This window comes from Lissotriton vulgaris, chromosome 7 (genome assembly GCF_964263255.1).
Source record: "Lissotriton vulgaris chromosome 7, aLisVul1.2, whole genome shotgun sequence".
Classification (NCBI taxonomy): domain Eukaryota; kingdom Metazoa; phylum Chordata; class Amphibia; order Caudata; family Salamandridae; genus Lissotriton; species Lissotriton vulgaris.
In genome coordinates, this window is record NC_141695.1 from 1,774,797,946 (window position 1) to 1,774,823,894 (window position 25,949).

At 52.3% G+C, this 25,949-nt stretch overlaps 1 protein-coding gene across 1 annotated transcript in view; it reads left to right on the plus strand.

Moving 5' to 3' along the window:
• Window positions 1-25,949, plus strand: part of LOC147706650 (potassium-transporting ATPase alpha chain 2-like) — a 73,967-nt gene that overhangs the window by 42,177 nt on the left and 5,841 nt on the right. The window contains exons 12-20 of the mRNA XM_086933150.1: window positions 4,460-4,652; window positions 8,493-8,668; window positions 8,780-8,916; window positions 10,693-10,843; window positions 12,018-12,186; window positions 16,100-16,254; window positions 16,464-16,587; window positions 17,724-17,869; window positions 23,290-23,423. Coding sequence (XP_086789276.1) covers window positions 4,460-4,652; window positions 8,493-8,668; window positions 8,780-8,916; window positions 10,693-10,843; window positions 12,018-12,186; window positions 16,100-16,254; window positions 16,464-16,587; window positions 17,724-17,869; window positions 23,290-23,423 — 1,385 coding nt within the window. The remainder of the gene's footprint in view (window positions 1-4,459; window positions 4,653-8,492; window positions 8,669-8,779; window positions 8,917-10,692; window positions 10,844-12,017; window positions 12,187-16,099; window positions 16,255-16,463; window positions 16,588-17,723; window positions 17,870-23,289; window positions 23,424-25,949) is intronic.

Consider the following 25,949-nt stretch of genomic DNA (forward strand, 5'->3'; position numbering starts at 1 on the left):
GACATGGGTGTAGCCACCCCCCTGTCCTGACCCTCCCATAGGTGGGTCCCCAGAGTTTGTCCCACCCCTTCCTTGGGTATAAAGTGGGAAACCCTGACTGCAGGACTTTAGATATTACCTGGACTAAACTCAACTACAGAAACCAAGTACTTCGACGATCTACACTGCGCTGGATGACTTAATAATATCCCTTGGAGTAAAGAAGTTACTCCCCTGCGTGGCAGGCACCTTTAACGCATCTGACCGGTTTGCATCTCTGAAGCTCCTTAGGACTACGAAGAACTTTGCAACACAGGAGGAGGGTTCCCGAGGTCTTACAGGTCGATCTGTGCCCACAGCAAGTCTGAGGCCCGCATCCCTCGTGGTGACCGTGCAACCCAAACCCCTGGACACTGTGTCAATTTGCAGAAGCATCAGCTTTCTGGCAACCCCTGAGGCTGAGCTTTAGGCTAATTGTAGCCCTGACCCTGAGCAGTGATTCCACCAAAGATTGCTGACCTACACTCTACGAGTGTTCCGTGGGCTGGTACTTTGTGATTCCTCTAGAGGTCCCTTTGCAATCCCTGATCTGTTGACCTGTGGGTCCCCAAGAAGGCATCATTAACTTCAAGTAGGCTTCCCTGGTTGTTCCAGATGTGCCGTGACTCTCCATTGCTTGGGGAGTCCCGAGGACCTTGCTGGTCCTCACCAAAGCATCTTTGCTCTGACCGTGTGGGTTGCAGTTGCCAAGGCTTCTTTGTGTTCAATCCGAGCACTGACCCCTCAGCACTCGACATCCTTTGTGGGACAGCTTGCATCTGGATCCTGGTTGTCTTCGACATCTCCTGGTCCCTGTGGCTGCAGAGTCAAGCTTCACCTCTTTGCACCTGAACCACCCGACATCGGTGGGCATTCATCTATCGTGCCCCTGGTCACTGACAAGTGACCCAGACTCTGTCCCCTCTGCTTTCAGGTTCTTCACATCTTCGATCCAGGCTTGGATCACACCGGACACTTTTTAGCTTCACGACAGCAGCACTTTCTTGCAACACGCCATTGACAACTATGAAGGTTTCCGACATCACATGACCCGTATGCACCCGGCTCCTCTGGGATAGGTAACAAGGGTACCTCGGTACTCTCAAGGGTGCTGGCCTTAGAACCTTCTATGTTTAGCTGGGTTTGCTTGAAGTCCTCTACTAAGTGTCCTTAATCTTTAAAATTCCAACCGCAACTTTCCCGTAGGATTGTATGGAGCTCGTGCCTGTGTTCACACACTGCACCCGTCCTCCGTGGGTCCCCAGTGTCACTCCTTTGGGTGGTTCCTTGGGGTCCCAGAAATTCTACGTGCTCTGGGCACTGTGTCTAGTCAAGTCGGGGTTGTTATACCACTTTCTTAATATATGGTTCGGTCTCCCCCTGGAGCCCATCGTGTATTGTGCTATTTACTGTTGATCTAGTGATTGTAAATTGTGTGTTTTATTCTCTAATCTGATAAAGAGATTAGTAGAAAGTCTTTAGAAATAAATACATATATTTTATACAACCTGGTGTGGTTCTCCTTTCATTTGGTCATTCAGGAGGTTATAGGCTAGTAAAACAAGCTGCTTTACATTCCTTCAAGACTTAGCTTGAAGGCCGCTCTCCATAGCTACCACTAGGATAGCTTTCAATAAAGGTTGTCTTTTAACCTATCATCAATAAGGGTCAATTGGACAGGTGCAAGGTGCCCACTATAACTAGTGGACAGCATATACCAGTCCAACTTCGCACAGGCACAACCAACAACCCACCCCTCCGCAGAATTCCATCCACAAGAGACAATTAGTCGCATACTCTCTTAAAAGGAATCAGCTCAGGAGCCAAATTCATATTGTTAGGCGAACTGTGAACCACAAAGTCCCACACGCCATTTCCAGATCCTTAACCACAGTGTCAGCAGCAACCTCAGTGAGGGGTAACCTGGACAGACAATAGGCCACATGACTCTTAACACCAGCCACATACTCCAGACGATAGTGAAACTTATCCAGTCTGTACTGCCATTTGGCTATGCATGGAGTGGCCCTCCCCCCTGTGGTGATAAAGAGATCCACCAATGGTTTATGGTCGGTTCTCAGAAGAAATTTGTTCCCCCCAAAAAAGTTCCGGAAATGTTGTGCGCCTCACCACAAAGCTAGGGCCTCCTTTTTGATCGAGGAGTAAGTGCTCTCCGCCCCCGAAGGGCTCTGGAGCCAAAAACGATGGTCTCCTCTCTATTGTCACATCTCTTCTGCATAAGGACTGCCCCTAAGCCCACATTGCTGGCATCCGTAGTAACAATACAACGATCATTGATGCTAAACAACTTTAGGGGACGTGCCTTAACGATTGCCTCCTTCAAGAGCTAAAAGTCAAGACTACACTCAACAGACCCCACATACTTTGCATTCTTTTTAAGGAGCTCACGCAAACGCGCCGTCATGTCTGATAAGTTGGCTACAAATTTGGCGTAGTATTCAACCAGCCCTAAAAAGGAAAGAAGCCGGTCCTTATTCTGTGGTTCAGGTGCATTCTGGATGGCATCTAAAAGCTTTACCTTGGGTTTGAACCCCCTTCCAGAAATGTGATGCCCCAGACAGTCTACACCTTCTTGAAAACATTTGCACTTGTCTTTCCTCCGCGTTAACCCACTCGATCTGACAAATCCAACACTTGCTTGACTCTGGTATTGTGTTCTAACTCAGTTTTCCCATAAATATGAATGTCATCTTGGAAGAGCACGACTCCTGCCGTGCTCTTAAATAGATTCCCCATGAGGCACTGGAACACTGCAGAAGCTGATGCTAATCCAAACCGCAGGCGTATATAATTAAATACACCTTCGAGTGTCACAAAGGAGGTGAGGTGTCTTGAGTCCTTGCACAATTCCACCTGGTGGTAAGTGGAGGAGATGTCGAGTGAGGAGAAGTACTTGGCACCCTCCAAGATTGCCAGCATCTCGTTGATGTTGGGCAGAGGTGGGTGGTCCACCCATATGCAAGAGTTTAGGTCATGCAAGTCGACACACATTCTGAGAGACTTGTCCGCCCTGCGTGCCAAAACGATTGGAGCCAACCATTCGGAGCCCTCAATGGACTCAATCACACCCATGGTGCACAACCGCTCAAGTTCCAGCTGGAGTTCACTACGTAAGCTTAACGGTACCTTGCGCACCTTGTGTGCAACGGCCTTGGCGTCATCCTTAAGGACAATGCAGTGTTGGAAACCCTTCAGTTTTCCTCGGTTACCACTAAAAATGTCAGGATACTTTTGGAACCAATCATCATCAGATAACCGCGCAACGGTGACTGCATGCACAGGGGTGGCAGAGAAAGAATTACAATAGAACTGTCTGGCTTCCTGTTTCGACAACCATATCTGGATGATCGGGATCCAAAATGATCCCAAGCTCGCCCTGATCTTCCCACCCCAATAAATTTGCACTGCTTTTCGAGCACAATCCCCTTTGAACTCTAAGTCGCCCTCAAACTTGCCAAGAACCTCCACCTTTTTCCCACCATAGGCAAAGATCTTTATGCTGGACTGGTCTACTGGAATCTTTTAAAGTCCTCGGTATTGATGAGGGTAAATGGAGAGCCGGAATCAGCAACAAATCTTATGTTCATGCAGTTTGTTGCACACACAGGGGATTTCCTTTTATGTGAATCCACAATGGAGGCCATTTCTACAACACCAGCCAAGAATGCGCAAGCATAACACGCAACCACACTAGGTCCCAACAGAGCTCATCCGGGGTCAGCCAACTCGACCCCAGATGTGGGTCATGTGCTCACTGTGCCACTTGATCCAAGATGCACCCCAACCAGGAGGCACCACTAGAGGGAACCCCCAGTCTGGGGCTGCCTGTGCTACGCATCAGAGAGGACATGGAATGGTGATTCGGCTGGAGTGTTTCTATTGGTGGAGGACAGAGGCTTATTTACATATGGCCGAGTCTAATATGAGGTGGCACTGTGGGTAAAAAAGATGGACTGGGACGTGGCCCGAGTAATTACCAGCGGCTGAGATGAATGTAAGCATCTACTCATCACTGTGCCCAGACCTGGGTCGGGTGCTCACTGGCCCGCTGGAACCAAGCTTTACCGGACTTAAGACCCCCAACTAGGAGCCCAGCTTTGGGTCGCTTCCGTTCTGGGCTGAGAGGCCGGGCTTGGCAGTATGGGCGGAGCAGGAGCCAGGCGGCTTTTCAGGTGGCTGGGACTAATCTGAGGTGACAGGGTGGACAAAAAAACGACTGTGTGGACAGGGAGATTTACTATCATTTCAGCACCGGGGGAGGGGGCATTTTACTTTTACGACAGGGGGCAAGTGATGGGCACTGACAGTGCTACGAAGACACAGAATGGTTGAATGTGTGCGATGAACATGGAGCAAGGCAACACAACATGCCAAGAAGTTGCATAGCGCCATGGTAACATTGTCCAACCTTTTTCCATAGCTCTCCATCCACCGCCTGGAAGACCCCAGCGAGAAGCGCTATCTGCTGGTGATGAAGGGGGCCCCAGAGCGTATTTTGGACCGCTGCACTACAATCATGATAGGGGGTCAGGAATGGCCCCTGGACGAAGAAATGCGGGAATCCTTCCAAATAGCCTATATGGACCTGGGAGGCCTAGGAGAGCGGGTGCTTGGTGAGTCAGGTTTTGTGGCTGATGAGATGGTAAAGCAGCAGGGAGTGTGGGGTGGAATGGAAGCAGCAGGGGGTGTGGGGTGGAATGGAAGCAGCAGGGGGTGTGGGGTGGGATGGAAGCAGCAGGGAGTGTGGGGTGGAATGGAAGCAGCAGGGGGTGTGGGGTGGAATGGAAGCAGCAGGGGGTGTGGGGTGGGATGGAAGCAGCAGGGAGTGTGGGGTGGGATGGAAGCAGCAGGGAGTGTGGGGTGGAATGGAAGCAGCAGGGGGTGTGGAATGGAAGCAGCAGGGGGTGTGGGGTGGGATAGTAAAGCAGCAGGGGGTGTGGGGTGGAATGGAAGCAGCAGGGAGTGTGGGGTGGAATGGAAGCAGCAGGGAGTGTGGGGTGGGATGGAAGCAGCAGGGAGTGTGGGGTGGGATGGAAGCAGCAGGGAGTGTGGGGTGGGATGGAAGCAGCAGGGAGTGTGGGGTGGAATGGAAGCAGCAGGGAGTGTGGGGTGGGATGGAAGCAGCAGGGAGTGTGGGGTGGGATGGAAGCAGCAGGGAGTGTGGGGTGGAATGGAAGCAGCAGGGAGTGTGGGGTGGGATGGAAGCAGCAGGGAGTGTGGGGTGGGATGGAAGCAGCAGGGAGTGTGGGGTGGGATGGAAGCAGCAGGGAGTGTGGGGTGGAATGGAAGCAGCAGGGAGTGTGGGGTGGGATGGAAGCAGCAGGGAGCGTGGGGTGGGATGGTCAAGCAGCAGGGAGTGTGGTGGGTGTGGGAGGGAAGCAGCAGGGAGTGTGGGAGGGAAGCAGCAGGGAGCGTGGGGTGGAATGGAAGCAGCAGGGAGTGTGGGGTGGAATGGAAGCAGCAGGGAGTGTGGGGTGGAATGGAAGCAGCAGGGAGTGTGGGAGGGAAGCAGCAGGGAGTGTGGGGTGGAATGGAAGCAGCAGGGAGTGTGGGATGGAAGCAGCAGGGAGCGTGGGGTGGAATGGAAGCAGCAGGGAGTGTGGGATGGAAGCAGCAGGGAGTGTGGGGTGGAATGGAAGCAGCAGGGAGTGTGGGAGGGAAGCAGCAGGGAGTGTGGGGTGGGATGGAAGCAGCAGGGAGTGTGGGGTGGAATGGAAGCAGCAGGGAGTGTGGAATGGAAGCAGCAGGGAGCGTGGGGTGGGATGGTCAAGCAGCAGGGAGTGTGGTGGGTGTGGGAGGGAAGCAGCAGGGAGCGTGGGGTGGAATGGAAGCAGCAGGGAGTGTGGGGTGGAATGGAAGCAGCAGGGGGTGTGGGGTGGGATAGTAAAGCAGCAGGGAGTGTGGGGTGGAATGGAAGCAGCAGGGAGTGTGGGGTGGAATGGAAGCAGCAGGGAGTGTGGAATGGAAGCAGCAGGGAGCGTGGGGTGGGATGGTTAAGCAGCAGGGAGTGTGGTGGGTGTGGGAGGGAAGCAGCAGGGAGTGTGGGAGGGAAGCAGCAGGGAGCGTGGGGTGGAATGGAAGCAGCAGGGAGTGTGGGAGGGAAGCAGCAGGGAGCGTGGGGTGGAATGGAAGCAGCAGGGGGTGTGGGAGGGAAGCAGCAGGGAGCGTGGGGTGGAATGGAAGCAGCAGGGAGTGTGGGGTGGAATGGAAGCAGCAGGGAGTGTGGGAGGGAAGCAGCAGGGGGTGTGGGGTGGGATGGAAGCAGCAGGGAGCGTGGGGTGGAATGGAAGCAGCAGGGGGTGTGGAATGGAAGCAGCAGGGAGCGTGGGGTGGGATGGTCAAGCAGCAGGGAGTGTGGTGGGTGTGGGAGGGAAGCAGCAGGGAGCGTGGGGTGGAATGGAAGCAGCAGGGAGTGTGGGAGGGAAGCAGCAGGGAGCGTGGGGTGGAATGGAAGCAGCAGGGAGTGTGGGAGGGAAGCAGCAGGGGGTGTGGTGTGGGATGGAAGCAGCAGGGAGTGTGGGGTGGAATGGAAGCAGCAGGGAGTGTGGGGTGGGATGGAAGCAGCAGGGAGTGTGGGGTGGAATGGAAGCAGCAGGGAGTGTGGGAGGGAAGCAGCAGGGAGTGTGGGGTGGAATGGAAGCAGCAGGGAGTGTGGGGTGGGATGGAAGCAGCAGGGAGTGTGGGGTGGAATGGAAGCAGCAGGGAGTGTGGGAGGGAAGCAGCAGGGAGTGTGGGGTGGAATGGAAGCAGCAGGGAGTGTGGGGTGGGATGGAAGCAGCAGGGAGTGTGGAATGGAAGCAGCAGGGAGTGTGGGGTGGAATGGAAGCAGCAGGGAGTGTGGAATGGAAGCAGCAGGGAGCGTGGGGTGGGATGGTCAAGCAGCAGGGAGTGTGGTGGGTGTGGGAGGGAAGCAGCAGGGAGCGTGGGGTGGAATGGAAGCAGCAGGGAGTGTGGGAGGGAAGCAGCAGGGGGTGTGGGGTGGAATGGAAGCAGCAGGGGGTGTGGGAGGGAAGCAGCAGGGGGTGTGGTGGGTGTGGGATGGAAGCAGCAGGGGGTGTGGGGTGGAATGGAAGCAGCAGGGGGTGTGGGGTGGGATGGAAGCAGCAGGGAGTGTGGGAGGGAAGCAGCAGGGGGTGTGGGAGGGAAGCAGCAGGGGGTGTGGGGTGGGATGGAAGCAGCAGGGAGCGTGGGGTGGAATGGAAGCAGCAGGGGGTGTGGAATGGAAGCAGCAGGGAGCGTGGGGTGGGATGGTCAAGCAGCAGGGAGTGTGGTGGGTGTGGAATGGAAGCAGCAGGGAGTGTGGGAGGGAAGCAGCAGGGAGCGTGGGGTGGAATGGAAGCAGCAGGGAGTGTGGGAGGGAAGCAGCAGGGGGTGTGGGGTGGAATGGAAGCAGCAGGGAGTGTGGGAGGGAAGCAGCAGGGGGTGTGGTGGGTGTGGGATGGAAGCAGCAGGGGGTGTGGGGTGGAATGGAAGCAGCAGGGGGTGTGGGGTGGGATGGAAGCAGCAGGGGGTGTGGTGGGTGTGGGATGGAAGCAGCAGGGGGTGCGGGGTGGAATGGAAGCAGCAGGGAGTGTGGGGTGGAATGGAAGCAGCAGGGGGTGTGGGGTGGAATGGAAGCAGCAGGGGGTGTGGGGTGGGATGGAAGCAGCAGGGAGTGTGGGAGGGAAGCAGCAGGGAGTGTGGGGTGGAATGGAAGCAGCAGGGAGTGTGGTGGGTGTGGGATGGTCAAGCAGCAGGGTGTGTGGTGGGTGTGGGACGATCAAGCAGCAGGGTGTGTGGTGTGGGATGGAAGCAGCAGGGTGTGTGGTTTGGGATGGTCAAGCAGAAGGGAGCGTGGTGTGGGATGGAAGCAGCAGGGAGTGTGGTGTGGGATGGAAGCAGCAGGGAGTGTGGTCGGTGTGGGACGATCAAGCAGCAGGGCGTGTGGTGTGGGATGGAAGCAGCAGGGAGTGTGGTGTGGGATGGAAGCAGCAGGGAGTGTGGTGTGGGATGTGAGAGTGTCTTAATGGGGCTGATTCTGTGTTTTACCCTGGCTTTGGCTGGTAGGGCACATGGAGGGCGCCAATGGACTCTCCAACACTGACGGGTGACCAGTTCACACTTGTGATCCATGGGTAACCTTGAATGGACCACCTCTCCGGTGGGGTTAGATGGATGAAAGGGAGAAAAATGCCTGTTCAGAAAAATCTGTCTGGCCTTTCTCCTTTTACTCTCATCTTCTCAACCCTCTTGTCTTTCTATCTCTGCATCTCTTCACCATCTGTCCTTGTGTCTTCCTCCACCTCTGTCCTTTGATCTTCTCCAACTGAGATTTTTTTCCTCTCCCATCTCACGACCTCTCATTCTTTTCATCGCCTCCTTCATAGGCCCCATGGATACCCATCTTCTCTGATACCAGTCTCTCACAATCTTCTCTCCCCTATCTCCTGCCTGACTGTGGTGTCTTCTTCTAGGTTTCTGCCACTACTTCCTGCCGGAGTCGGATTTTCCTCTCGGATACCCTTTCGACACAGATAACATGAACTTCCCCATCGATGGTCTGTGCTTCGTTGGTCTCATTTCCATGATCGACCCTCCTCGGTCAAGTGTCCCGGATGCCGTGCTCAAGTGCCGCTCCTCTGGGATCAAGGTAAGAGACCTGGTCACATCTCGAGTCCTCGAATCAACAATGAATGTTAAACTTTACCAAAAGACAGAAACAACTGATATTCAACAAAAAGCAAAACTTCTCTCTCTGTAGGTGATCATGGTGACTGGTGATCACCCAATCACAGCAAAGGCCATCGCTAAGTGTGTGGGCATCATATCAGCGGCTAACGAGACAGTGGAAGACATTTCTCAGCGGCTTAATATTCCAGTGGAACAAGTCAATCCCAGGTAAACATAGAGTAACAGCTACTGTACGATAGCTACCTCTTAATTTGAGCCTGTGGTTTCTGGTGCTCGGCACCAGCCCGTAATTGTCAACACCCGCACTTATGACAGTCTTCCACATGGTGGCGCTGTTTGCCTAATTTAGAGATGGGCACAACAACAGTTGTTTATTAATTCAATATACATTAAAATGACTTACACCTGTCGCCCAAACCATTCGTACAGCTTTGGGGGCCTGGAATATCCTGAATTGTAGGAATGTTATGGGCAGTAGTTGTGTTTGTATTGTCATTGGCAGCGCTGGCAGGGGCGATGGACTGTGCGGGCTTTAGGGGCCTCTTGGCGAGGGCCCTGACACTTATTTCTTTAACAAATTAAGCACTGACCGTACTCTTCTCTTTGAGGAGTGCCTGAACCCTCTGTGCGACACGTCCTAGCCACCTTGACTCCTAAACTGGCCATGGGCTTCAGGAGTGTTGGCGACTCTACAGGGCGCGGCGCTTCTGAAAGGGGTATTTGATCCTCACTCAGAAGAGAATGGGACTTCTTGCTCAGGAGGCATCGGGATTCATGGTCTTGAAGACATGGGGCTCCTTGGCTCCGGAGTCCACCGGGCATCTTGATCTGTGGACTATGGTCTTTTAGCCCTACATAGAGCGGTATTCTTCTTCTTGCTTCAGTCTTGTTATCAATAGCCTTGGACATGGGGTTTCTTGTTTTGAAGGGCACGGGGCTTCTGATGTCTGGAGGTTTGGGGGCTGTTTCTAAAGGTCACGTCTTCTTGTGTTCCAGAAGACATGGGGCTTGTTCTAAAGGTCACGTCTTCTTGTGTTCTAGAAGACATGGGGCTTGTTCTAAAGGTCACGTCTTCTTGTGTTCTAGAAGACATGGGGCTTGTTCTAAAGGTCACGTCTTCTTGTGTTCCAGAAGACATGGGGCTTGTTCTAAAGGTCACGTCTTCTTGTGTTCCAGAAGACATGGGGCTTGTTCTAAAGGTCACGTCTTCTTGTGTTCTACAAGACATGGGGCTTGTTCTAAAGGTCACGTCTTCTTGTGTTCTAGAAGACATGGAGCTTGTTCTATAGGTCACGTCTTCTTGTGTTCTAGAAGACATGGGGCTTGTTCTAAAGGTCACGTCTTCTTGTGTTCTAGAAGACATGGGGCTTGTTCTAAAGGTCACGTCTTCTTGTGTTCTACAAGACATGGGGCTTGTTCTAAAGGTCACGTCTTCTTGTGTTCCAGAAGACATGGAGCTTGTTCTAAAGGTCACGTCTTCTTGTGTTCTACAAGACATGGGGCTTGTTCTAAAGGTCACGTCTTCTTGTGTTCCAGAAGACATGGGGCTTCTTCTTTGGGTTGTCCTGAGGGTTTTGATTCTACTGAGAAGTTAGTTTTTGGTTCTTAGATGGCTTGTTCTAGAGTGCAGGATTGAGTCTCACACTGGGGGCATGACATTTCTTAATCTATGACAAGTCTCCTTTCGAGACTGCTGTTGTTGGGTGCCAGGTTCTGGGTTCGTTTTTGGTTCATAATGTGAAGGATGGAGTGGTTTCGGTTCAGTATGGCTGAAAGTTCCTCATACTCAAACTTGAGAGAGGTCTTCTGGGGAGAACAGAACAGGACCTGTAGCTCATGGGTGGACCTTTGCTGATAGGATGAAGGTCTGGACTTCAGAAGGTTTTACAAGAGGTGGGTCCGGCAGTGGTAGTGCGTTCTGTGGCCCTGTCCGTACCTTGCATTCCAATCCTGTTCACGCAAGCTCTGCGTTTTATTTTACAGGGACGCTAAAACCATTGTTGTCAACGGCACAGAAATCAAGGACATGAGCTCGGATGAGTTGGATGACATCCTCAGATACCACACAGAGATCGTCTTCGCGAGAACATCTCCACAGCAGAAGCTGCTCATCGTGGAGGGATGCCAGAGGCTGGTGGGTGTCATAAGTTCAGAGACACAAAGGTTTCTGTGGGGCTGGAAATGCTGGCCTGGATACTCTGGGGTCAAGTGGAGTTAGTGGGCTATCAGCTGTTGGCTCCGGGGGATTAGAAGGCAGTTGTCTTGGAAGCACCCTTGAATTATAGGGTCAGAGAGTGGGGGTGCAGTCGCCAGTGCTTGGGTGAAGCTAAGGTTATACTGCCGGAGACTGGAACGCAGGGTCATCAGGGGTAAACGTAGTGCGATTGTAGGGCATAGCCTGGTGGGTTCTGGGCATATGCAGAACACTAGTTCTGATGGTTGCAGCAAGTATGGAGCCTCAGAGACCTATGAAGCAGTGAGACTGTAGGACTAGGTCTGGATGGAGAAGTTTGGCTCAGAGGCTTCGGGGTGCTCAGAGCCTGCTGGCTGCAGTGGGACTGGCTCCGGCTGGTGGATGTAACAATACGGTTGGCTCAGTGGCACGGTAAAGCATTGGCACTAGACACTAGCGTTGTGTGCCTGTCAAATCAGAGAAGGGATTTATCCTGAGGAGACTGATACATATACAACTGTGAGACAACAATGACTCAGGAGATTAATCTGTGTAAAGTTGGAAGCCTTGAGAAAGCCCCAGGCTCAATAGCCCCAGGGGCTGAAACACATGTTGGCTGTTCTGGGATATGGATCCAATGTTCTGATAATAAAAGTGGAGATATGAACATACTGGCATAAATTTGACTGATTTCTAATGGAAAAACATTCTTACGCTCTGTTGAGCGGGTATTTAATGGGGAAATCCAGGGTCATTACCCCATTGGAGTGAACACCCGCACAAAAAGAAGGGATTTTATTCTGGCAGATAGAGGGTGTCAGACCCTTTCCCAGTGTACTTACTGAATGCATTGGGACTATTGGACAGGGGCTAGTGGTTGCATTGGGATTGGTGGATGGGGGGTTGGTGGGTGTATTGGGAGTGTTGACCCGTAGGCTAGTGGGTGCATTGGGAGTGTTGGATCGGGGGCTGGTGGGTGCATTGGGAGTGTTGGCCCGTAGGCTAGTGGGTGCATTGCATTTCCATTTGGGTGCATGGCTAGCTAGATCTCACACATCCACGAGTTGTTATTTGCAGAGTAGGAGACAAGCACAGGAGGCACCAGCACTGAGACTTTTCTTGATTCTTGTCGCAGGGGGCCATTGTTGCTGTCACTGGTGATGGAGTCAACGATTCACCAGCCCTCAAGAAAGCCAATATCGGAGTGGCCATGGGGATCGCTGGTTCAGATGCAGCCAAGCATGCCGCCGACATGATCCTTCTGGACGACAACTTTGCCTCCATCATCACTGGAGTAGAGGAAGGTGAGAGGGTGTTTGGGTGAGGGTCGGTCTGCTCGGCTCTGCCAGATCACTGCCCCTGTCTGCACTAGGACTGTTCTGGCCTCATGGGGCCTAAGTGCAAGTCTTGTCTGGGGTAGTCAGCTGCTCTGCTCCTGTGCGCACTTCTCGCATTCTTCACTGCACAGGTGGATGGTCTTTGGATGCGCAGTCCTTGTATTCCTCACCTGCACAACTAGGTGGTCTGTGAGTGTTCATTTCTTGCATTCCTCACTGCACAGGTGGTTCGTGTGTGGGTGCTCAGCTCCCACATTCCTCATTGCACACGTGGGCTGCCTTGGGAGTCTACAGTTCTTACATTCTTTGCTGCACACGTGGATGGTCTTGGAAATGGCAGTCCTTGCATTCTGCACTGCATAGGTGGGTGGTCTGTGGGTGCTCAGGCCTTGTATTCCTCACTGCACAGGTGAGGGGTCTGTGGGTGCTCAGTCCTTGCATTCCTCACTGCACAGGTGGGTGGTCTGTGGGTGCTCAGTCCTTGCATTCCTCACTGCACAGGTGGGTGGTCTGTGAGTGCTCAGTCCTTGTATTCCTCACTGCACACGTGGATGGTCTTGGAAATGTCAGTCCTTGTATTCCTCACTGCACAGGTGGGTGGTCTGTGGGTGCTCAGGCCTTGTATTCCTCACTGCACAGGTGAGGGGTCTGTGGGTGCTTAGTCCTTGCATTCCTCACTGCACTGGTGGGTGGTCTGTAGGAGCTCAGTCCTTGTATTCCTCACTGCACAGGTGGGTGGTCTGTGGGTGCTCAGTCCTTGTATTCCTCACTGCACAGGTGGGTGGTCTGTGGGTGCTCAGTCCTTGCATTGCTCGCTGCACAGGTGGGTGGTCTGTGGGTGCTCAGTCCTTGCATTGCTCGCTGCACAGGTGGGTGGTCTGTGGGTGCTCAGTCCTTGCATTCCTCGCTGCACAGGTGAGTGGTCTGTGGGTGCTCAGTCCTTGTATTCCTCACTGCACAGGTGGGTGGTCTGTGAGTGCTCAGTCCTTGCATTCCTCGCTGCACAGGTGAGTGGTCTGTGGGTGCTCAGTCCTTGCATTCCTCACTGCACAGGTGAGTGGTCTGTGGGTGCTCAGTCCTTGTATTCCTCACTGCACAGGTGAGTGGTCTGTGGGTGCTCAGTCCTTGCATTCCTCACTGCACAGGTGAGTGGTCTGTGGGTGCTCAGTCCTTGCATTCCTCACTGCACCGGTGGATGGTCTGTAGGTGCTCAGTCCTTGTATTCCTCACTGCACAGGTGGGTGGTCTGCGGGTGCTCAGTCCTTGCATTCCTCACTGCACCGGTGGGTGGTCTGTAGATGCTCAGTCCTTGCATTCCTCACTGCACAGGTGGGTGGTCTGTGGGTGCTCAGTCCTTGCATTCCTCACTGCACAGGTGAGTGGTCTGTGGGTGCTCAGTCCTTGCATTCTGCACTGCATAGGTGGGTGGTCTGTGGGTGCTCAGGCCTTGTATTCCTCACTGCACAGGTGAGGGGTCTGTGGGTGCTCAGTCCTTGCATTCCTCACTGCACAGGTGGGTGGTCTGTGGGTGCTCAGTCCTTGCATTCCTCACTGCACAGGTGGGTGGTCTGTGAGTGCTCAGTCCTTGTATTCCTCACTGCACACGTGGATGGTCTTGGAAATGTCAGTCCTTGTATTCCTCACTGCACAGGTGGGTGGTCTGTGGGTGCTCAGGCCTTGTATTCCTCACTGCACAGGTGAGGGGTCTGTGGGTGCTCAGTCCTTGCATTCCTCACTGCACCGGTGGGTGGTCTGTAGGTGCTCAGTCCTTGTATTCCTCACTGCACAGGTGGGTGGTCTGTGGGTGCTCAGTCCTTGTATTCCTCACTGCACAGGTGGGTGGTCTGTGGGTGCTCAGTGCTTGCATTGCTCGCTGCACAGGTGGGTGGTCTGTGGGTGCTCAGTCCTTGCATTCCTCGCTGCACAGGTGAGTGGTCTGTGGGTGCTCAGTCCTTGTATTCCTCACTGCACAGGTGGGTGGTCTGTGAGTGCTCAGTCCTTGCATTCCTCGCTGCACAGGTGAGTGGTCTGTGGGTGCTCAGTCCTTGCATTCCTCACTGCACAGGTGAGTGGTCTGTGGGTGCTCAGTCCTTGTATTCCTCGCTGCACAGGTGGGTGGTCTGTGGGTGCTCAGTCCTTGCATTCCTCGCTTCACAGGTGAGTGGTCTGTGGGTGCTCAGTCCTTGCATTCCTCACTGCACAGGTGAGTGGTCTGTGGGTGCTCAGTCCTTGCATTCCTCACTGCACCGGTGGGTGGTCTGTAGGTGCTCAGTCCTTGTATTCCTCACTGCACAGGTGGGTGGTCTGCGGGTGCTCAGTCCTTGCATTCCTCACTGCACCGGTGGATGGTCTGTAGGTGCTCAGTCCTTGCATTCCTCACTGCACAGGTGGGTGGTCTGTGGGTGCTCAGTCCTCGCATTCCTCACTGCACAGGTGGGTGGTCTGTGGGTGCTCAGTCCTTGCATTCCTCACTGCACAGGTGGGTGGTCTGTGGGTGCTCAGGCCTTGTATTCCTCACTGCACAGGTGAGTGGTCTGTGGGTGCTCAGTCCTTGCATTCCTCACTGCACAGGTGAGTGGTCTGTGGGTGCTCAGTCCTTGCATTCCTCACTGCACAGGTGAGTGGTCTGTGGGTGCTCAGGCCTTGCATTCCTCACTGCACCGGTGAGTGGTCTGTGGGTGCTCAGTCCTTGCATTCCTCACTGCACAGGTGAGTGGTCTGTGGGTGCTCAGTCCTTGCATTCCTCACTGCACAGGTGGGTGGTCTGTGAGTGCTCAGTCCTTGCATTCCTCGCTGCACAGGTGAGTGGTCTGTGGGTGCTCAGTCCTTGCATTCCTCGCTGCACAGGTGAGTGGTCTGTGGGTGCTCAGTCCTTGTATTCCTCACTGCACAGGTGAGTGGTCTGTGGGTGCTCAGTCCTTGCATTCCTCACTGCACAGGTGAGTGGTCTGTGGGTGCTCAGTCCTTGCATTCCTCACTGCACAGGTGAGTGGTCTGTGGGTGCTCAGTCCTTGCATTCCTCGCTGCACAGGTGAGTGGTCTGTGGGTGCTCAGTCCTTGCATTCCTCACTGCACAGGTGAGTGTAATGTAATGTAATGTAATGTGTAATGTATGTGTTCTTGTAAAGCGCACTGCTGCCCTGGGGCGTCGTGGCGCTGTAGACCGCTGGGGAACCCGTCCTGGCTATCCCTGTGAGATCGTCCCTACTGGGTATCTCCAAGGTGAAACCAGGCATCCCCGGCGAATGTGGGGGGCCGTTGTAGAGATGAGGCAAGCTAATGCCCAGAGTTGCAGAGTGTGATCCCTGGTTAGAGTAGGCACCGAGGCGAGAATTATCGAGTCCGCTGACCCTGGTCCACGACCCTGCCGCGTCGGGAATTGAACCCTAGTCCCGGGTCGTTCTCTGCTTCCGGGTATGCCGCCTCTAACCAGTGAGCCACACCACTCCACTGTGGTCTGTGAGTGGTCTGTGGGTGCTCAGTCCTTGCATTCCTCACTGCACCGGTGGGTGGTCTGTGGGTGCTCAGTCCTTGTATTCCTCACTGCACAGGTGGGTGGTCTGTGGGTGCTCAGTCCTTGCATTCCTCACTGCACCGGTGGGTGGTCTGTAGGTGCTTAGCCGTGCCCTCCTCTGAGCACAGGTGGGTGCTCAGTCGTTGTATTCCTCTGTGCAGAGGTGATCTGTAAAGCAGCGTGTCCAGTTCTTGCATTATTCACTGCACAGGTGGGTGGTCTGTGGGTGGTCAGTCATCGCAGTCCCCTACACGGTGTGTCCAGGTCTTGCATACCAGGTGGGAGGTTGTGGGGTCTGTTTTCATGCGTGTCTTTGCCCTGTGGCTCCACCAACTCCCCATTTTGTTTCTTTCTCTTTCCTCTAAGGCCGCTTAATTTTCGACAACCTGAAGAAGTCCATCTCATACACCCTGACCAAGAACATTCCAGAGATGATACCTTTCATGGTGTACATCATCCTGAACTGCCCTCTGCCCCTGGGCACCATCACCATCCTCTTCATCGAGCTGGGCACAGACATTGTAAGCAATCAAAATCTGCTGTGACTTGATAGTCAAGCAAATACCCAATTATCTATCTATCGATCGATCGATCGATCGATCTACCTACCTACCGTTCCTTCTGCCTGTCTGTCTGTCTGCCTTCATCCACTGCCTGCCTGCCTCCATCACATATTCATCCATTTATCCATCTGTCCAAGCATCCTTACAGCAATGCATTCATTCCCCAGATCCCCTCCATTGCCCTGGCCTATGAGAAGCCAGAGAATGACATCATGACCCGGAAGCCGAGGCACCCCACCAAAGACCACCTGGTGAACCAGCAGCTGCTCTGCTACTCCTACTTCCACATTGGTGAGTGTGTGGCCTTCGGCCAAGGTGTGATGTCTGGCACTGGGCATGACCTGCAGGCTTGGGGCGGGCGGGCCCTCTCTGTCCTTGCAGCCCTTTTCCATCTCCACCTCTCATTCTCCCCCTTCTTTTGTCTGTCTGTCTCCCCCTCTTTTCTCCCTCTTTCCCCCTCTTTTTTTCTCTCGCTCCCCCTCTTTTGTCTTACCCTCCCTTCTTCTCTAGTATCTCTCTCCCCCTCATTTGTCTCTCTCTCGCTCTCTCTCCCTCTCTCTCTCCCTCCTCTTTTTTCTGTCTACCCCCTCTTTTGACTCACCCTCCTCTCTTCTCGTTTGTCTCTCTCTCTCCTGCTCGTTCGTCTCTCTCTCTCCCCCTCTTTTGTCTGTCTCTCTCCCCTTTGTTTGTCTTACCCTCCCTTCTTCTCTTTTGTCTCTCTCCCCCTCATTTGTCTCTCTCCCCCTCCTTTATCTCACCCTACCCTCTTCTCTTTTGTCTCTCTCCCCTCCTTTATCTCAGCCTACCCTCTTCCCTTTTGTCTTTCTCCCCCTCTTTTCTCTCTCTCTCTCTCTCCTTCATCTTACATTCCCCTCTTCTCTTTTCTCTCTCTCCCATCTTCTCTTTGTCTGTCTCTCGCCCCTTCTTTTGTCTCCCTCTCCCAGTTATCTGCTCTTTTGTCTTTCTCCCCCTCTTTTGTCGGTCACCCCCCTCTTTTGTCTCACCTTCCCCTCTTCTCTTTTGTCTCTCTCCCCCTCTTGTCTCTCTCTCTTGCTCTTTCTCTCTCTCTCTCCTTTATCTTACCCTCCCCTCTTCTCTTTTGTCTCTTTCACCTCCTGTGCTCTCTGTGAGTGAGTGATATTTGCTGCTCGGTGCACTTGGTACAGTGGCTAAGCATAAACCCTTTAGCCTCTTCATTGCTTAGGTGTGACGAGAGGAAATATTGTTTGGTTTTCTGGTTAGTGGATGTCTGAATACTATTTGAAATGTTCGGATTGTGGTGCTGTGTGTTAGGTTTATGCTGGTGTGCATAGCTAATGGCTTGTCAGATAGACTGATGTAATCACTCCTGGTTGCATGAATAAATGGAAGAATGGATGAATGTCACCTGAAGTCATCTAGCCAATAATTCAATTTTCCCTTCTCAGCTGCCATGGAATCTTTCGCTGGCTTTGCAAATTATTTCACAATAATGGCCCAGCATGGCTTCCTTCCAATGCGGCTCATCGGTCTGCGCCCGGATTGGGAGAGTAAGACGGTCTTAGAACTGGAGGACAGCTACGGCAGTGAATGGGTAAGACCCCTTTGGCGAAACCTCCAAATGGCAGAGACAGGAAACTGCCCTTGGAGAAGGAGTGCCCTCTCTGTGGTGCACATCAGATAACCTCTCACAAGGGCTGAGCCTGTCAGTCATCACTGGTTTTCTCTTTGGCGCTTTGTCTGTCTTGTGTTTCTGGTTCAATCCACTGTGATCGGTTGGTGTATCAATGCAACCTCTCTGGTCTCTGCGAGTTTAGTGTATCATGGTCTGACCTTCCTGATCTCTTTTGAGCAAGTGCGCCTGAATCTACCGTCTCTGGTCTGTATGAGTGTGTCTCAATCTAACACCTCTGGCCTCTGCAGGTAGAGTTTGGCTCTGTCTACCATCTGGTGTCTTCTGGTTGAGTGTTCTAAGTCCAACACCTCTTGTCCCTGCTGGTTGACTGTCTTAGTCTAGTACCTCTGGTCTCTGCTGGTTCAGAGTGTCTTAGTCTAGCATCTCTTGTCTCTGCCGGTTGAGTGTGATTCAGTCTAGCATCTCTTGTCTCTGCTGATTGCGTGTGTCTCCGGGGAGCATTTCTGGTCTCTGTCAGTTGAGAGTGTCTCCATCAAACATCCCTTGTCTTTGCTGGTTAAAGATTTCCCAGTCTAGCACCTCTGGTCTCTGCTGGTTGAGTGTTTCAGTCCACAATTTGTGGCCTCTACTAGTTGGGTGTGTCTCCATCTATGGCTCTGGTCTCTGCTGGTTGAGTGTTTCTTAGTCTAGCCTCTCTTGTCTCTGCTAGTTAAGCGTGTCTAAGTCTAGCATATCTGGAGCCTCCATCTATGTCTCTGGTCTCTGCTTGTTGGTTGTGTCTCCATCTATGTCTCTGGTCTCTGCTGGTTGAGTGTTTCTTAGTCTAGCCTCTCTTGTCTCTGCTAGTTAAGCATGTCTAAGTCTAGCATATCTGGTGCCTCCATCTATGTCTCTGGTCTCTGCTTGTTGGTTGTGTCTCCATCTATGTCTCTGGTCTCTGCTGGTTGAGTGTTTCTTAGTCTAGCCTCTCTTGTCTCTGCTAGTTAAGAGTGTCTAAGTCTAGCATATCTGGTGCCTCCATCTATGTCTCTGGTCTCTGCTTGTTGAGTGGGCCTCCATCTATGTCTCTGGTCTCTGCTGGTTTAGTGTGCCTCCATCTATGCCTCTGGTCTCTGCTTGTTGAGTGTGCCTCCATCTATGTCTCTGGTCTCTGCTGGTTGAGTGGGCCTCCATCTATGTCTCTGGTCTCTGCTGGTTGAGTGTGCCTCCATCTATGTCTCTGGTCTCTGCTGGTTGAGTGTGCCTCCATCTATGTCCCTGGTCTCTGCTTGTTGAGTGTGCCTCCATCTATGTCTCTGGTCTCTGCTGGTTGAGTGTGCCTCCATCTATGTCCCTGGTCTCTGCTTGTTGAGTGTGCCTCCATCTATGTCTCTGGTCTCTGCTGGTTTAGTGTGCCTCCATCTATGTCTCTGGTCTCTGCTGGTTGAGTGTGCCTCCATCTATGTCTCTGGTCTCTGCTGGTTGAGTGTGCCTCCAGCTATGTCTCTGGTCTCTGCTGGTTGAGTGCGCCTCCATCTATGTCTCTGGTCTCTGCTGGTTGAGTGTGCCTCCATCTATGTCTCTGGTCTCTGCTGGTTGAGTGTGCCTCCATCTATGTCTCTGGTCCCTGCTTGTTGAGTGTGTCTCCATCTATGTCTCTGGTCTCTGCTGGTTGAGTGCGCCTTTATCTGTGTCTCTGGTCTCTGCTTGTTGAGTGTGTCTCCATCTATGTCTCTGCTCTCTGCTTGTTGAGTGTGTCTCCATCTGTGTCTCTGGTCTCTGCTGGTTGAGTGTGCCTCCATCTATGTCTCTGGTCTCTGCTGGTTGAGTGTGCCTCCATCTATGTCTCTGGTCTCTGCTTGTTGAGTGTGCCTCCATCTATGTCTCTGGTCTCTGCTGGTTGAGTGTGCTTCCATCTATGTCTCTGGTCTCTGCTGGTTGAGTGTGTCTCCATCTATGTCTCTGGTCTCTGCTTGTTGAGTGTGCCTCCATCTACGTCTCTGGTCTCTGCTGGTTGAGTGTGCCTCCATCTATGTCTCTGGTCTCTGCTTGTTGAGTGTGTCTTCATCTATGTCTCTGGTCTCTGCTTGTTGAGTGTGTCTCCATCTATGTCTCTGGTCTCTGCTTGTTGAGTGTGTCTCCATCTATGTCTCTGGTCTCTGCTGGTTGAGTGTGCCTCCATCTATGTCTCTGGTCTCTGCTTGTTGAGTGTGTCTCCATCTATGTCTATGGTCTCTGCTTGTTGAGTGTGCCTCCATCTATGCCTCTGGTCTCTGCTGGTTGAGTGTGTCTCCATCTATGACTCTGGTCTCTGCTGGTTGAGTGTGCCTCCATCTATGTCTCTGGTCTCTGCTGGTTGAGTGTGCCTCCATCTATGTCCCTGGTCTCTGCTGGTTGAGTGTGCCTCCATCTATGTCTCTGGTCTCTGCTTGTTGAGTGTGTCTCCATCTATGTCTCTGGTCTCTGCTTGTTGAGTGTGTCTCCATCTATGTCTCTGGTCTCTGCTTGTTGAGTGTGTCTCCATCTATGTCTCTGGTCTCTGCTTGTTGAGTGTGTCTCCATCTATGTCTCTGGCCTCTGCTTGTTGAGTGTGTCTCCATCTATGTCTCTGGTCTCTGCTGGTTGAGTGTGCCTCCATCTATGTCTCTGCTCTCTGCTTGTTGAGTGTGTCTCCATCTATGTCTCTGGTCTCTGCTGGTTGAGTGTGTCTCCATCTGTGTCTCTGGTCTCTGCTGGTTGAGTGTGCCTCCATCTATGTCTCTGGTCTCTGCTGGTTGAGTGTGCCTCCATCTATGTCTCTGGTCTCTGCTGGTCTAGTGTGCCTCCATCTATGTCTCTGGTCTCTGCTTGTTGAGTGTGTCTCTATCTATGTCTCTGCTCTCTGCTTGTTGAGTGTGTCTCCATCTATGTCTCTGCTGTCTGCTTGTTGAGTGTGTCTCCATCTATGTCTCTGGTCTCTGCTTGTTGAGTGTGTCTCTATCTATGTCTCTGCTCTCTGCTGGTTGAGTGTGCCTCCATCTATGTCCCTGGTCTCTGCTTGTTGATTGTTTCTCCATCTATGTCTCTGGTCTCTGCTGGTTGAGTGTGTCTCGATCTGTGTCTCTGGTCTCTGCTGGTTGAGTGCGCCTCCCTCTGTGTCTCTGGTCTCTGCTTGTTGAGTGTGCCTCCATCTATGTCTCTGGTCTCTGCTTGTTGAGTGTGTCTCTATCTATGTCTCTGCTCTCTGCTTGTTGAGTGTGTCTCCATCTATGTCTCTGGTCTCTGCTGGTTGAGTGTGTCTCCATCTATGTCTCTGGTCTCTGCTGGTTGAGTGTGTCTCCATCTATGTCTCTGGTCTCTGCTGGTTGAGTGTGCCTCCATCTATGTCTCTGGTCTCTGCTTGTTGAGTGTGTCTCCATCTATGTCTCTGGTCTCTGCTTGTTGAGTGTGCCTCCATCTATGTCTCTGCTCTCTGCTTGTTGAGTGTGTCTCCATCTATGTCTCTGGTCTCTGCTTGTTGAGTGTGCCTCCATCTATGTCTCTGGTCTCTGCTTGTTGAGTGTGCCTCCCTCTGTGTCTCTGGTCTCTGCTTGTTGAGTGTGCCTCCATCTATGTCTCTGGTCTCTGCTTGTTGAGTGTGCCTCCATCTATGTCTCTGGTCTCTGCTTGTTGAGTGTGCCTCCATCTATGTCTCTGGTCTCTGCTTGTTGAGTGTGCCTCCCTCTGTGTATCTGGTCTCTGCTGGTTGAGTGCACCTCCCTCTGTGTCTCTGGTCTCTGCTTGTTGAGTGTGCCTCCATCTATGTCTCTGGTCTCTGCTTGTTGAGTGTGTCTCTATCTATGTCTCTGCTCTCTGTTTGTGAGTGTCTCCAGCTATGTCTCTGGTCTCTGCTGGTTGAGTGCGCCTCCCTCTGTGTCTCTGGTCTCTGCTTGTTGAGTGTGTCTCCATCTATGTCTCTGGTCTCTGCTGGTTGAGTGTGCCTCCATCTATGTCTCTGCTCTCTGCTTGTTGAGTGTGTCTCCATCTATGTCTCTGGTCTCTGCTTGTTGAGTGTGCCTCCATCTATGTCTCTGGTCTCTGCTGGTTGAGTGTGTCTCGATCTGTGTCTCTGGTCTCTGCTGGTTGAGTGCGCCTCCCTCTGTGTCTCTGGTCTCTGCTGGTTGAGTGCGCCTCCCTCTATGTCTCTGGTCTCTGCTGGTTGAGTGTGCCTCCATCTATGTCTCTGGTCTCTGCTTGTTGAGTGTGCCTCCATCTATGTCTCTTGTCTCTGCTGGTTGAGTGTGCCTCCATCTATGTCTCTGGTCTCTGCTGGTTGAGTGTGTCTCCATCTATGTCTCTGGTCTCTGCTTGTTGAGTGTGCCTCCATCTATGTCTCTGCTCTCTGCTGGTTGAGTGTGTCTCGATCTGTGTCTCTGGTCTCTGCTTGTTGAGTGTGTCTCTATCTATGTCTCTGCTCTCTGCTGGTTGAGTGTGTCTCGATCTGTGTCTCTGGTCTCTGCTGGTTGAGTGCGCCTCCCTCTGTGTCTCTGGTCTCTGCTGGTTGAGTGCGCCTCCCTCTATGTCTCTGCTCTCTGCTTGTTGAGTGTGTCTCCATCTCTGTCTCTGGTCTCTGCTGGTTGAGTGTGCCTCCATCTATGTCTCTGGTCTCTGCTGGTTGAGTGTGTCTCGATCTGTGTCTCTGGTCTCTGCTGGTTGAGTGTGTCTCCATCTATGACTCTGGTCTCTGCTGGTTGAGTGTGCCTCCATCTATGTCTCTGGTCTCTGCTGGTTGAGTGTGTCTCCATCTATGTCTCTGGTCCCTGCTTGTTGAGTGTGTCTCCATCTATGTCTCTGGTCTCTGCTTGTTGAGTGTGTCTCTATCTATGCCTCTGGTCTCTGCTGGTTGCGTGTGTCTCCATCTATGCCTCTGGTCTCTGCTGGTTGAGTGTGCCTCCATCTATGTCTCTGGTCTCTGCTGGTTGAGTGTGCCTCCATCTATGTCCCTGGTCTCTGCTGGTTGAGTGTGCCTCCATCTATGTCTCTGGTCTCTGCTGGTTGAGTGTGCCTCCATCTATGTCCCTGGTCTCTGCTGGTTGAGTGTGTCTCACTCCAAAATCACTGGTTGAGTGTGTCTCACTCCAAAATCACTGGTTGGGTGTGTCTCAGTCTAGCATCTCTGGTCTGTGTTTATGAAGAATACTATGGGTTCCTCGTGTGGAGGTTAGTTGTCCCTCTCTCCCTCCACTGATTATATTTGACATTTTGTTCACTCTTTGTCTCTGAATCCCTGTCTTCTAGAGTTGTGTTCCTCAGTTGGTTGGGCTCAGTCATTATTGACTTTCCTTCTCTATGGCGTCTTCAGTTTGTTCTTACTGTTCTTTATCTCTGTCACTTTGGTCCTTCTGTGCTCGAGGCTTACCTGGTCTTTCCTTCTCCCACAGACCTATTATCAGCGATTGCAGCAGGAGTGGTTCTGCTACTCCGCAGTTTTTATCAGCATTGTGGTGTGCCAGATGGCAGATACTTTTATTCGCAAAACGAGAAAGAATACCATTTTTAACAGAAATTTTTTCAGGTAAGATGTAATCCCTGTCAAATATTGCATCATAGTCTCCTGGAATTGTAACCCATAGCTATGAAGTGGTGATTAAAGCCACTCCTGCCCATAAACTGCTGTGTAAACTTGTCTTTCCTATTAACATTAACTTTCCCATCATCAAATGCCATCTCCTCGCTCTGCTCCGTACCGCTGAACCCGTCAATTACCCAATGCTAAGACTTCCTTCTCCACTGTACGTCTGAACCCATCCATGACCCTTCCTTCTCCACTGTACGTCTGAACCCATCCATGACCCAACTATGACCCTTCCTTCTCCACTGTACGTCTGAACCCATCCATGACCCAACTATGACCCTTCCTTCTCCACTGCACGTCTGAACCCATCCATGACCCAACTATGACCCTTCCTTCTCCACTGTACGTCTGAACCCATCCATGACCCAACTATGGGCTAGATGTAGGTAATTCCCATTTACAGACTCTTAAATACCGAATTTTACCGAATCGGTATTTAAGAGTCTGTAAATGGGAAGGGGGCAGATTTAGGTAATTCCTTGAAGCCCATAGGAATCAATGGGAAATACCGATTCGGTATTTACCGAATCGGTAAATACCGAATCCTGCAAGGGTGCAGGGGGTGTCACTTTGACACCCTCTAGCACCCCAAGTACAGGATTGTGTGACATGTGGCACACATACATGCCCTAAGGGCATGTCTGTGTGTCACATGGCACAGGTGTGCATGCACAGATGTGCATGCACACCTGAATTCGGTATTTTACCACACAATAGGATTGTGTGGTAAAATACCGACTCTTAAGGGCCTGTGGCACTCTTAGGAGTGTCAGCTACATATGGATTTAACAATTCGGTAAATATACCGATTCGGTATTTTACCGAATCGGTATATTTACCGAATCGGTAAAATTACCGATTCGGTAGGCCCCCTACATCTGAAAAGCCTAATACTGGTCGGAAACGGTCGGAAACGGCCGAAATCGGCCGCTTCCGACCGGTATTAGGGCTCCTACATCTGGCCCTATAATCATTCCTTGTCCACTGTACGTCTGAACCCATCCATGACCCTTCCTTCTCCACTGTACGTCTGAACCCATCCATGACCCAACTATGACCCTTCCTTCTCTACTGTAAGTCTGAACCCATCCATGACCCAACTATGACCCTTCCTTCTCCACTGTAAGTCTGAACCCATCCATGACCCAACTATGACCCTTCCTTCTCCACTGTAAGTCTGAACCCATCCATGACCCAACTATGACCCTTCCTTCTCCACTGTACATCTGAACCCATCCATGACCCAACTATGACCCTTCCTTCTCCACTGTATGTCTGAACCCATCCATGACCCAACTATGACCCTTCCTTCTCCACTGTACGTCTGAACCCATCCATGACCCATCCATGACCCTTCCTTCTCAACTGTACGTCTTAACCCATCCATGACCCAACTATGACCCTTCCTTCTCCACTGTACGTCTGAACCCATCCATGACCCAACTATGACCCTTCCTTCTCCACTGTACATCTGAACCCATCCATGACCCAACTATGACCCTTCCTTCTCCACTGTACGTCTGAACCCATCCATGACCCATCCATGACCCTTCCTTCTCCACTGTACGTCTGAACCCATCCATGACCCAACTATGACCCTTCCTTCTCCACTGTACGTCTGAACCCATCCATGACCCAACTATGACCCTTCCTTCTCCACTGTACGTCTGAACCCATCCATGACCCAACTATGACCCTTCCTTCTCCACTGTATGTCTGAACCCATCCATGATCCATCCATGACCCTTCCTTCTCCACTGTACGTCTGAACCCATCCATGACCCAACTATGACCCTTCCTTCTCCACTGTACGTCTGAACCCATCCATGACCCAACTATGACCCTTCCTTCTCCACTGTACGTCTGAACCCACCCATGACCCAACTATGACCCTTCCTTCTCCACTGTACGTCTGAACCCATCCATGACCCAACTATGACCCTTCCTTCTCCACTGTACGTCTGAACCCATCCATGACCCAACTATGACCCTTCCTTCTCCACTGTACGTCTGAACCCATCCATGACCCAACTATGACCCTTCCTTCTCCACTGTACGTCTGAACCCATCCATGACCCAACTATGACCCTTCCTTCTCCACTGTACGTCTGAACCCATCCATGACCCAACTATGACCCTTCCTTCTCCACTGTACGTCTGAACCCACCCATGACCCAACTATGACCCTTCCTTCTCCACTGTACGTCTGAACCCATCCATGACCCAACTATGACCCTTCCTTCTCCACTGTACGTCTGAACCCATCCATGACCCAACTATGACCCTTCCTTCTCCACTGTACGTCTGAACCCATCCATGATCCATCCATGACCCTTCCTTCTCCACTGTACGTCTGAACCCATCCATGACTCAACTATGACCCTTCCTTCTCCACTGTACGTCTGAACCCATCCATGACCCAACTATGACCCTTCCTTCTCCACTGTACGTCTGAACCCATCCATG